General features: G+C 40.7%; 1 protein-coding gene across 1 annotated transcript in view; it reads right to left on the bottom strand.

The window, feature by feature from the left end:
* The window catches only part of SUGCT (succinyl-CoA:glutarate-CoA transferase), a 325,436-nt gene extending 312,452 nt beyond the window's left edge, over nt 1-12,984 (bottom strand). The window contains exons 1-5 of the mRNA XM_061996874.1: nt 12,822-12,984; nt 8,842-8,893; nt 8,659-8,732; nt 4,839-4,924; nt 2,865-2,915 (exon numbers count right to left, since the gene is read on the bottom strand). Of these exons, the coding sequence (XP_061852858.1) occupies nt 2,865-2,915; nt 4,839-4,924; nt 8,659-8,732; nt 8,842-8,893; nt 12,822-12,984 (426 nt within the window). The remainder of the gene's footprint in view (nt 1-2,864; nt 2,916-4,838; nt 4,925-8,658; nt 8,733-8,841; nt 8,894-12,821) is intronic.

Raw genomic sequence — 12,984 nt, 5'->3', positions numbered from 1 at the left:
AGGTTCTTAAAATAACTCTTGAATAATATTCTGAAGAGATACTGAGCCGTGTTAGAAAAGGACATCAGAGCATGGAACTGGTGCACGTACCATTGAAGAGGGAGAAAAAAATTAATTCAGGAAGACAAATATTTGAAAGGCAGTTAACAATGAGTCAAAAGCATTATGAAGGAAGACAAGGATTCAGATGACACTGCATTAAAAAAAAACAAGAATAATAATTCTGTGGGAATCATGCAATGGTGTAATTATGAAAGAGCAGAGCCTTAGACAAGAATTTTGTGGTGCTGTGCCAAAGGAAGAAAAGCAGACAGTCACTTGATTAACAGCTTTCTTCAGCTCACCTGATACTAGTGACTGAATTAGCAAGGCTGTGCTTTTGTCATCTATCTGATTACTTTCTACTCCTTTGCTTTTAATATGATTCTACATTCTGAAATTTGCCCTCTTCTACCTAGGTGGAATTTACATAAGGGGAAAACAATATTCTAACCATGCTACCTTTCTTAATTAAAAAATTATAACCTTATTACTTTTCAGGCCCAGGACACAATTCATATATGTGTATGAGTACCTATTATCATGAAGCTGAATTTCTTCCTGACATCAATTAGTTTACAGACATAAACACTGCTTTTCTTAGGAACACTTTGCAGAACAATGCTCAAGTCAATCTACATCTACCCCAATGTTACCAGCAAACAACTGAACACAAAAGTCTGTTATAGATAACATATTCTTTTTGAAAACACTCCAAACAGAAGTTATACTCTGGTTCCAGTTCAGATGCAATAATGAAATCTTCAAGATCACTGCACCAAACACTACCAAAAACTATCACTAAGTCATGCAGAATGACGAACACCACAAGCGGGGTAACATTTCAAGAATGCCTCATCACTTCGGTCCACACTATGGCTATACCACAGATAGAGATGCCATCCATTTAAGTAACAAAAAGCTATAGTGGTTATGAAAGCAACTTTTAAGAAAGATGGAAACTATAAGAAATGATTGTCATAGGGAATCTCCTCATTTCCACAGGTAGCATGGAAAGTAATTAATAGAGGGTTAGCTCTCCCATTGGAAATTCCATAACATCTTAGGAGTAATTCTCATACATGCTTGACTATTTCAGTGACATCAAGCTAAGAGAAAAAATACTATTGCTTCTGGCATGTCCCATTTGCTATAGCTCCAAGTACACTTATTGACAGCTGTCCTATCCTCAGCAACACAAAAGCTTTACATTACAGTGGTACAAGAGATCTTACCTGTAGGAAAAGGGTGAGAAGCCCAGCACTAAGCTGACAAAGGATGCTGCTCTTGCATGCCAGACTAGGGAGAAGAAAGTTGCTGCATTGATTTAAAAGTTATGCAGGAATTTGAACCCAACCAGCCACCTGAGCCTCAAGCACAAAGGTTACACTGCAAACTCCCAAGACAGCTGCCAACCAACTCTACAGACCGTAAAAAGGTTCTCCCTTTTGCAGGCAGACAGTTACACATCTCAAATCACAACCAAGCACTAGTCTTCCTGAACAAATGGCAGGATGAGAAAAGGGGGACTTTCTAACCACAAATAGTGCAGGTCACATAAAAAGCTTATGTTGAAGTTATCTTTCATCCAGCTCACCTTGACTCGTAGGCACAGTTGCCTTTACCTCTTCAATCAGGTCAATCCCATACATGTGGAATCAGCAGATATTTTGTGTTGAGCAGTTGTTCTTTCACTATTTTTACAAGTCAAATAACAAGCTAGTCTTCTTATGTAAGAGGAACAAATTCTATAGCTCTTATTTAGAATGAGACTAATTTATCCACAAGACACATCTGTGTTATACCATGCAAAATTACTCTAAATGATAGTGTCCCTTTCCAAAACCTCTAGAAGATATGGCTTCATAACAAATAAACAGTAAATGATTCTGTTCAGTAAAGAGAAAAGGCACTGCAGAATCCTTAGCTTAAAAACTCCAAAGATTTGCATATGAAGTTTCTTTTACACAGCTGGCAGGAAGAACAAAGGTCAAAAATATCAGACAACTTAACCTATTTCCACTTCATGAGATAGTCCCAAAAAATACTAACAGACAAATTTCACTTGTTGCAAAACACGTGCAATCTTGCTGTGAAGGAGTGATATTGAAACAAACAGTAATAGAAGCCAGCTTACCCTCCTATATGCATTAGTACTGCAGGGCTGAAAATACAACATTAACAAGTAGCAGGTCTTAGTTTTCTCAAGAAACAATAAAAAAAATGACAAAGCACAGGTGTCACAGAACATAAAATGTTATTTTATTAATTTTTCAATGGAAAAGGAATAACCCTTAAAGACTTTTACACTCTGAACTCAAATACTGGAAAGAGATACAAATAGTAAGTTTGACCTACAGGACAGGGTTTCTCAGGAAGATGCACAGCAACTGAAGTCACTACTTCAACTTCAAAAACCTGCAAATACTGGAGCCCAGTATGTACTCTTTGTACACAGCTGACTGACTTCATTATATTTGTCTGGGTTGAATCTTTCTAACAGAGTAGTACAGCAAGATCAAATACAGCAATAGTAAAAGAAGAACATCAGGCTCTGAGATATTTTCATCACAAAATTTCATTTGAAGCTTCTGACAACATTTTTGTGGAAAATTTATATCCAAGATGATTAGAAATTACCTGAACATTTAGTCCAAAGGCACAGAGTATAGAGGCTACAGACTGTAATTTAACAAGTTTACTGTCTGTATACATATTTTTAATTACTAGTGATCAAATTAATACTTGAAAAGCAGAGGTTATTCTTTGCTACTCAGGATCAAAACAGTACAGAAAGGTATACTTTGCATGCTATGAAAACCTACCTCTCTGATTAGCTTTGCTCCTCTTGAATCCTTCATGTTAATAGCTATACTCTGGAGATTAAAAAAAAAAAAAAACAACAATAATATATGTGAAAGTCCTTCTGGTTATCATCAGCCTCTTCTAAACATTACCCCAACAGTCAAGTTTCACACTACAGCTAAATCAAATCATTTTCAGCACATGTCCCCCCTTCCCCTACAAACAAAAAATATAAATCTGTTGTTAAAGCAAGCTGAACTGTCTCACCAATAGCTGAAACAAGCACCAACACAAGTCAGACAGATGTGCAGCAGCACCACAGCCTGTTTGCACAGTACCTATTGCTCCAAGTGCACATGGAGACACTTGAAACGTTTTCTTCAACAGCAACAGGCCATTAAACAGCATATACCATCTCAAAACACACAAAGGAATCAGCAGGAGTCAACATGGGTTCACCAAGAGGAAATCCTGCTTGACCATCCTGATAGCCTATGAAAGTAAAACTGGCTGGCTAGATGAGGGGAGAGCAGCGGATGTCATCTACCTTGACTTCAGCAAGGCCTTTGACACTGTCTCTCACAGCATCCTCATCAGAAAGCTCAGGCAGTGTGGCTTGGGTGAGTGGGCAGTGAGGTGGATCGAGAACTGGCTGAATGACAGAGCCCTGAGGGTTGTGATCAATGGCAAAGAATCAAGTTGGAGACCTGTGTCCAGTGGGATTATAAAGGGATTGGTTCTGGGGCCAGACTCATTCAACAGCTTCATCAACAACCTGGATGTGGATGGGCTGCCATACAGTGAGATCTCAACTTGAGATCTCGAGAGTTGGGCAGAGAGGAACCTCATGAGGTTCAACAAGGCCAAGTGCAGAGTCCTGTATCTGGGGAGAAACAACTCCAGCACCAGTACAGGCTGGGGATTGACCTACTGGAGAGCAGCTCTGCAAAGAGAGACCTGACAGTCCTGATTGAACTAAACACAAGCCAGCAATGTGGCCTCATGGCCAAGAAGACCAATGGCATCCTGGGATGCATCAAAAAGAGTGTAGCCAGCAGGTTGAGAAAGGTTCTGCTCCCCTTCTACTCTGCCCTGGTGAGGCCTCATCTGGAGTCCTGTGTCCAGTTTTGGGCTCCCCAGCTCGAGGGACAGGAAACTTCTGGAGAGTCCAGCGCAGGGCCACCAAGATGATCAGGGGACTGAGAATCTTCTTTTTGAGGAAAGGCTGTGGGAACTGGGGTTGTTTACTTTGGAAAAGAGGAGACTGAGAAGAGAACTCATTAATACTTTCAGGTACTGAAAAGGTGTATGTCAAGGGAATGGGGTGGCACTTTTTTCTGTAGTGCCCAGTGACAGGACAAAGGATAATGGACAACAGCTGGAACACAAAAAGTTCCAATTAATAAAAGGAAAAACATATTCACTGTTGAGGTGAGGAATCCCTGGCACAGGCTGCCCAGGAAGGGTGTGGAGTCTCCTTCTCTGGAGGTTTCCAAACCTACCTGGACATGTTCCTGTATGACATGATTGAGGGGAACATGCTTTAGCAGGGGGGTTGGATGATCTCTAGAGGTCTCTTCCAACCCCCACCAACCTAACAATGGTATGATGCCTCCTCTACTCCAGCTTCTGCTGCCAGCTGATGCTGGTGAGCTGAGCTGATGTACTTAAAAATCAAACCAAAACTGATCCTGCAAACAAGATAACCTTTACTTACTTTCAGCAGGGTTCATTTTCAACCACTTTGAGTACGCAATTGGAAATTAGCAGGACCACTCTTACTTTTTGAAGTTGCCTCAGCTGACCACAGCTTCATACCAGAGTTTTTCAGCCTTTTTTGGTACAAAAGAATTATTTGGTTTGATCCTGAACTCATAACTTAAGGCCGACACAACTAATGCCTCATTATAGATGTTGAGAATTGAAGAAGTGTTATGTCTTCAAGTGTAATTACAGAAAACATAGGCTAATGTTGAATACCACACTTCATTTACCTTTTTATTTCTGTTGACACTGAGAAAATAAACACTTTCTGTTCCAGCAAAAGGTGGGCCCCAGGCTCTTGTATCATCACCAGCTCCTGAAAGAAATATCACCACATTTTCATAGTTGTCCAATATCACACTGCCAACAAACAAAAAGAATAAAAAGAATAAAATGTTTTCCTCCAACATCCTATTCCAGCCACCTAAAGCTTCATCTTTTGTACATGCAGAACAAAAAAAATCAGTTTAATATATACGTTCCAGGGTATTTAGGTCAAAACACCACCTAAAAGTGAATGTGATTAAGCAAACTGAACATAGTGTTTGCTAGTGCTGGGATCACTTTCAGGCTTTAATATTTTCATCTACAGCCACACACCCCTGCAGGGGTTTTTTGATTGGTTCTCTTTGTGGGTTGCTTTTTGGAGTTGAGGGCTTTTTGTTTTCTTTTTGAGGAAGGTGCACAGTGGTGTTCATGTTTGGTTTGGTTTTTTTAACTTAAAGTTAAAAATCCTATTATTTTAGGCAATCCAGAGGAATTCAGGAGAAGATCTTGCCCTGCACCAAGTCACACAGTGCACTGGGTCAACAGCTACTCCTAAAGCACTGGTCACAGTATCAAGCTACCACTCATAAGCAACAACTTAAGCTTCATATTGCAGAATGCCAACAAAAAGAAACACTTGCTCTAACAGCTAGTGCAACCCCTCACCTCCAACCCCTCCGGAAATGCTCCTGCCTTACCGAAAGGCAGGATGGCACTAAAACTGTTGTAGACATTGATGTCGCTGTACTGTTTATGATTAATTTCCAATTTTAAACCCTTCTTGAAGACTGGCAATCTATTTTAATTAGAATTAAACTGAAGACTGGCAAGCTACTTTAATTAGAATTAAAGCTAAAATTAAATTTGGATGTAATCCTCATCCCAAGTACCAGAAAGTATGCACATTCCCACATTTATTTCAGTATCTAGACTTTATCTACTTGTTAACTTCATATGAGTGAAAGATTTCCTTAGTGAAATATCACAGAAGACTTGGATATTAGCAGAGATACAGAAAAAAGCTGAGGTATCTTTGATGTTACACAACATAGGCACTGTCAAATAATATTTACATACATATTATATTATTTATATCCATAAGAGGTAAATAAATAAACATTTATGTCATACACTACCTAACACAAAGTCTACAGTCATTTAAGATCAGCTGTGGTAGAAGTTACACAAACGTGTAAGTTACTTATGAACATTTGTACTGTTTGTTGTGGTTTAGCCATGGCTGGGTGCCAGGTGCCCACAAGTCATAAATTCACTCCCCCTCTTAAACTGTACAGGGGAGAAAGAAATATAAGAAGAGGTTTGTGAGTCAAGATAAGGACAGAGAGATCACTCAGCAATTAGTGTCACAGGCAAAACAGACTCAACTTGGGGAGAAAATGTTTGATTTATTAGTGAACAATGAGAGCAGGGAAACAAGAAATAAAACAGAATCTTAAAACACCTCCCCCCACCACTCCTTCTTCTCAGGACTCTCCTTCCTTCCTCCACAGCAGTGCAGGGGATGGAGGTTACAGTCAGTTCATTACAGATGGACTTTGCTGCTGCTTCCTCTCAGTGGGAGGCCTCCTCACGCTTCCCTCTGCTACGGTGTGGGGTCTCTCCCATGGGATATAGCTCTTCATGAACTTCTACAACATGGGTCCTTTCCATGGGCCACAAAAAAAAAAAGTGTCTCTTCTGCATATTACAAAAGAAAACATTTCAGCAATACGTTCCATGTAGGACACTAGTGTGGCTACTATCCTTTCTGGATTAACACTTCTGTGAAAGTAGAGAACCTCTCACAGAAAGAGACGATTATTCACGTTTCAAAACATTCGAAATACAGAATTCAAGCTGCCCTTCTCCTTGAATCACAAACCTGAGCCAAAATGTAAAATCTCCAAAACTTTCACTTCATACTTAATCACTGATGTTGTTCCATTCCTACTACCTATATACTTAAAATAATGCCACTGCCAACCTCATCTGATAGCACAAAATTGATGCAGCTTCCGTCCTGCCACAAAAGTGGAAACATTTGAAACAATAATGAGCAAAAAGGATCACTTGACAGGTTAATGTGACAAAACTGCTGGTAGACATTCAATGTTCTCTTAAATGTTCAAACATTCAATATTTCCTATTTAAAATAAAATCTAGTGACTGCAATATGTTTGAGTATCTCAAGTGTGTAGTTATCTTCACCAGATTTTTTCAAAACTAATAGTACCAAAAGAGAGAAACTTAAAACATGGAAACTTAAATGAGGAGAAAATACATGACATAATGTGCAGCTGCTATGGTATAATTACATGCCTCAAACGTGCAATGATGCATAAAACTGAAAGCCAAATGCAGGGAGGATTTCTAAAAAAATAATCAAATGCCATGTAATTTGTTATTCTCCTTGCATGGCCTTAAAAATTAAGAAGGGTAGCTATTCCATCAGAATGAAGCATTTTTTACCATTACCCAATCCTCAACAACTCTTTGACTATGAAGTGTATGTGCTGACTGGGAAAAGAAAACCGTCAGGTTAAGCTAAAATACACAAAAATTAAAAAATCTATTTATGAAGCTAATTACCCAGACTCCAATTGGACTCTGAAAGAGCTACACGGGTTTATGTATCTTAAAACACAGAGTCAAAGCTCATTAACCTCAGATACTTTCAAGGTCCCTTCCAATCCTTAACATTCTGTGATTCTGTGATGACTTGCATGCAAAGTGGGAATTTCCCTGTTCCAATGAATCCCCATCTCCAGATATACAGGAACAGCAGATCCTGGACTTTAAAGACACAGCTATCTCGTTAATATAGCATGCCAAATCATCTTACACTCTTCCAGTCAAAATGCTTACTAGCCTCACTACAGCTGTATAATATTACACAAAAGCAGTGCTAATGAGACATTATAAAGTGCTCACAGAACTTTTATTGTTACAAAAAAGTAAAAAAAGATGGGGTTTGTTTCCAAAATTAAAGCGTCTGTCATTTCATCACTATTCTAATTCTGAGTAGTGAGATGTATTCTTCTCTAAAATTATCAGAGAACCCTCAGAGGGAACTGAGCTGAGGATTACAAATTCCCAAATAGGAAAAAACACCTTTTCCATAATTATTATGCACCTAAACGCTGGAAGCATTTGTATGCTTGTCAAATTTTTCAGGTCAATACACTTTAAACCCAGTTTTAACTCTCTCACCACAAACCCCATACACCTATGCATTTACAAGCCCCATTTAAAATCTAAGCAAAGCCCACACAATTCAAACATTTAGTTCTGAGTGACAGAATAAGGACTGCAGTGATGGCTCAGTATTATCTTGTACCATACCTGAAAAAAATTACCTGACCTTACAACCTCAACCCTCTCATGTTCTTTTCTAGCTACAGACATAGACTACCTCTGATCAAAACATATACATGGAGCATAGTGTTAAGCTTAAAGTAAACAGTTCACACATGTATAAGCAAATCTACTAATAACTCATTCTCCACCACACCAGAAAGAGTACAAATAAAATGTTCCTCAAACTTGAAAACTGCTGGCTCATAGAAAAGTACAAGTAGCTACAAAATTAATTACTTCCTAGCACAATACCACACACAGAGTCACCAAAGATACTGTTTATTTGGTGCCAATGTATTTTCTTTCTAAATATTTTCACAAGTTTTTAATCTTGCATTCTCAGACATGTATGACTTCAAAAAACCCCTACTTGTTTAATTACCCCATATTCTTATTATATCCAAAATAGAGACATAAAAATCTTACCTGGTCTTTCCACTTTGATAACTTCAGCCCCTAGATCTCCTAAATTCATTGTGGCAAAGGGCCCTGCAAGTACTCTGTAATATTAAATTAAAAAAAAAAAAAAAAGGACTGTTCTCTTAGTTATTCCCCATCAGGTTACTTTCATGTAGACAGACTGTTAAAAATCACAGATAAAACACAAACCTTGTTAAATCAAGAATTTTCACACCATCCAAAGGCTTCACATTACCAGCACCTGACAGGAGACAGAAAACAGTACCTTACTCCTGAATTTTATTTTTTTGCAAGATATGTTTTAATTAGTAGTCTGAAATACTCTTCTAATGACACTTTCCCATCATTGTCCCTCATCTCTCTCTCCTTTCTGCACAGGTATGTTATTAGGAGCACATTACACTAGTAAAGCCTTTCAAAGAACATCTTATGGTTAACATGGCAGAACCTACTCTACACACCCAGCGATTCTGTAATAAAGCCACTTATAATAAACCACTCCATAATAAAGCCACATTTTTACATGTGCCTTCCACAAATGCTCATCTAGCTTTTAAAGATTAATCTGAAGAAAGATCCAATATAAGCATTGCAAGCAGCAGCAGATTGGACGCAAACAAAAACTAACAGGTCACAGCCCGATGTGAAGCATGGACTCCTCACAAAGGGTGTTGCCCTCTGTAGACCTATACACTTGCATTACACAAATATAAAGATTATCTGCATTTCAAAAAAAAAGAGGTTATGAAACTGAAGCCAGAATAAATAACCAAGGAAATACTCATTCTGCCTTGAGGTTTCAATGGCAGTCACACATGCAAGATAACTACCAGGAAGTCACAGTGCTTCTTTCCCTCACCCCTCCTGATCTCACTAGCTCCAAGGAACGACAGCTGTGGCAATACTCATTACAGACAGAGAAGGCAATCTCAGTGTCTAGAGCATAGGTTTGCCAGCTATCTCTGGAGTGACCTTGCTTTGTCTCCTGCTAACTCAATGTCTTTATTTGCAGGCTGGGATGTAAATACTTCACCATCCTGTGTGGATGGTAAGTTTGTTACTATTTGGGAGATAGTCTCATTCCACAACAAACAAGAAAAACCCACCTAGCTAATAACATCACAAATATTACACAACACTAATTTGTAGCAATCACCCCTTTTTGGTGTTTGTCCAGGTACAAGAAAGATGTAAAACATGAGGAAAACAGAACTCACAAAAACCCAATTAATTCAAGTGTAGACTTCCTTACAGAACAGAAACGATGGAAGTACAGCCCCTCAGAGCATGCAGAGCAGTGTGGTCCGTCTCCGAGTCAGGCAGCAGTAAATGCTTGTGTCACCTGCTCCACACACCCACTCTTTCTCAGATCTGAGGCATCTGTGTCACCTTCTCATTCTCCCTCCTGTCTCACTGGATATATGGTAGGAAGGAGATTGATACAAGGATATATACCAAAAAGCTACAGAGATATGAAGCAGCAATGGGAATTCAAAGCTTCTGCTAAAATGCTTTCATTCACAGCAGTGCTTTTAGTGAAAATACTTCAATCCCCTTCTTCATATTCCAGACATTTTCCTCAATTATTACCAACCACTGCAGAGAGATGGGAGTGTAAAAGGGCTTGGATTTTAATAAAACATGCAGATCAAGCAGTGTGTTGACAGTATGCTTATTGAGGGGTGGGTCATGTATTTTGCACATTTCAAAGCCTTTCCCTAAAGGAAACTCAGGCTGCCACCTCTCTTTCACAATGCACAACTCCATGGAAGTTCCAGGTGCTGGAAAACGCATGTGCTGATTCTGGGTGAACAATACAGATCCTCCAGCTTAACCTCAATTTCATCAAGTTGGCTCCAGTTGAGCAAGCCTGTCTGATAGGGAACTAAGTGCACAATTTGCTTCAGAGTGGCATTACCCTGTGTTCACAGGAAATAAGTAAACCAGCTTTACTGAAGAGCACAGCTCCCTAAAACATGACGTAAAATTTTAGTTAATAAAAAGAGTCCATTTTCCTCCGTTCTTTCCTTTTAAGTCTGCACTCTTACTCAATAGCTCACTTGCTCTCCCCCTGAGCCAACATTTAGTGTTACTGATGTTTCTCACAGTCGCCCTCACAGAACAGCAGCAACTTTTCAATGTCAACTGGTTCTCTACCTGTGGCTAAGAGCATAGCAGGAATCCATCAAGATATTTCTCAAAGAAGCCTATAAAGTGTTACTATGAGCTTTTAAATATGCATTTATGCATTACTTATGAATCCTTGCTAATGATCATATCTCTCATATTACAGTGACATATAACACTCTATTCAGGGATTAGGACTCTTCCACAGTTGGAACAGGACAGGAGCATACAATTGCTGTTTCAGAGACAAACAGACCATTATGGGGGGCTTTTTTAATGCTGACAAACAACACTGATGTCCACAATAATGAAGATGCAAGAAAGAGATCAAAAGCTTGCTTCTGAAAAAAAATATAACCTGCTAGTCTCTTCAAACTAGAAGAGCACAGATATTCATGGAAGAAAATATATAGGACCTTGCTTTGCATTGCAGCAAAACAGTTATTTCCTGAAACAGTTACAAGAGACAGCTTTCTGACCCTCAGAGAAACAGCACTTCTGGTACCCTGATCCCAAGTACCCCTTATTGCAGGAGGAACAGAAAACCCAAATATCCCATCAAAAACACAACACCACCTCAAACGGTCACACCACAAACAAACAAGAGAGATCAGAATTGATCAATATTGACCAGAAACACTTCCTGGATTGTTTTGGTTGGAGTTTTTGTCATTCTTCTCCTCATTAGCTTATCAGTTACATACTCAAAGCTAAACTTTTCCCACAGGTTGTCTTTCATTAGAATTCTGGCTCAAAAGTCTAAATTCTCTAAAAGGCAGTCTCACATCTTCTCCTGTATTTTTGCTTTTAATTATTCCAGTGACTTGAAGATTGAAAGAAAAGTCCATTCTCCCAGTTCAAACTTTAAACTATTTGTAAACTCTTTCTTCCCATGAATTTGTATTTTCTATAAATTACTTCTAACTAAACCCACTAAAATACTCACTCTCAACAGGATTTAAGCTCTTTAGTTAAGCTCAGCATGCTGTCCCAAGGCCTGTCTAACATACAAATGAGCAAGCAACCAACAGAAAGATCCTTCTGTAGAAAATAAATAAATGTGCATGTTATATTCCCCACAAAAGCTTTCCTTTATACTTGTGACACAAGAGGGCACCAAGAGGAGAGCTGATCAGTATATTCAGTGTTTTTGCACCAACGCAAATTAACAGTAAACAGATCTCATTCGAACTACATTCAGCTGCAGAGGGCATCACTCCTTAAGTCTATTGCCTCCACTTTGATTGCACAACTTTTGAAGGGATACATGCATTAAGTTATGATCAAGCCTACCACTTCTGTGGATTAATTCACTATCCATAGGTACGCTCCAACCAGGTATGCACTTGGTGTCTTCATCTTGTGAGACAGAAGTCCAAACTTCCTCTGATTCTAACACAATCAACACAACTGCTAGTTTGTCTATGTCGTTAACTACCTGAGAAATCTGAAAGCCAGAGGAAAATGTTTGGTGCAGCTCGGTTTTATTTCTCTTCATTAAAAAAAAACAAAACAAACCCCAAACCATCAGAAAACACCGAAGCAGCATATGAACTTAAAAGCACTCTCCCTCTCCCCCCTCCGCCAGCCGCAGCTGCCCGGGGAAGCTGACCTGCTCCCTGCCCCTCACCAGCAGGGCTGCCGTGCAAAGTCCAGGCGCAGCCACCCCGCACAGTCCCGCAGGCAGCGGACCGAGGCGAGGCAAGCGCGGCCGCGGGACCGTCCCCTTCGCCCCCGCAACTACCCCACGATCGCGCCCGCGGTCCCACAGGCCCCGCGATGCCAGGGCGCGGGACCAGCAACGAGCTCGGCACCTGGCTACCGGCGCAGCCCCGTCCTGCGCCTCACAGGGCGGACCGCAGGGATGCCAAGAGGGAGCCAGCAGAAGCCTCTCCCTCAGGTGCTGAACAGCCTGCGCGTCCACCCCGCCAGCCAAAGAGCTCCCGCCGCTGCCCCAGCGGGATGTAACGGGCAAAGGGGCCCGAGGAAGCGAGGGAGGAAAGGGGATGCTGGTGGGGAGGAGGAGGGCGCGGCACGGCTACCTGCCGGGGGACCGCCTCCGCTCCGCAAAGCCCCGCCGCCGTTGCTAGGGGAGGCGGAGGCGCAGCTCAGGGCTCGGGAGCGGCGCGGAAGCGCGGGGCAGCGGCCGCTCCACAGCCCACCGCCGCCACGCCGGCTCCGTCTGCACAGCCCGGCGCGCAGCAT

This window comes from Colius striatus, chromosome 5 (assembly GCF_028858725.1).
Source record: "Colius striatus isolate bColStr4 chromosome 5, bColStr4.1.hap1, whole genome shotgun sequence".
Classification (NCBI taxonomy): Eukaryota; Metazoa; Chordata; class Aves; order Coliiformes; family Coliidae; genus Colius; species Colius striatus.
Note: the sequence above shows the minus strand (reverse complement) of the source record. Positions and strands in the feature narration are given on the sequence as shown.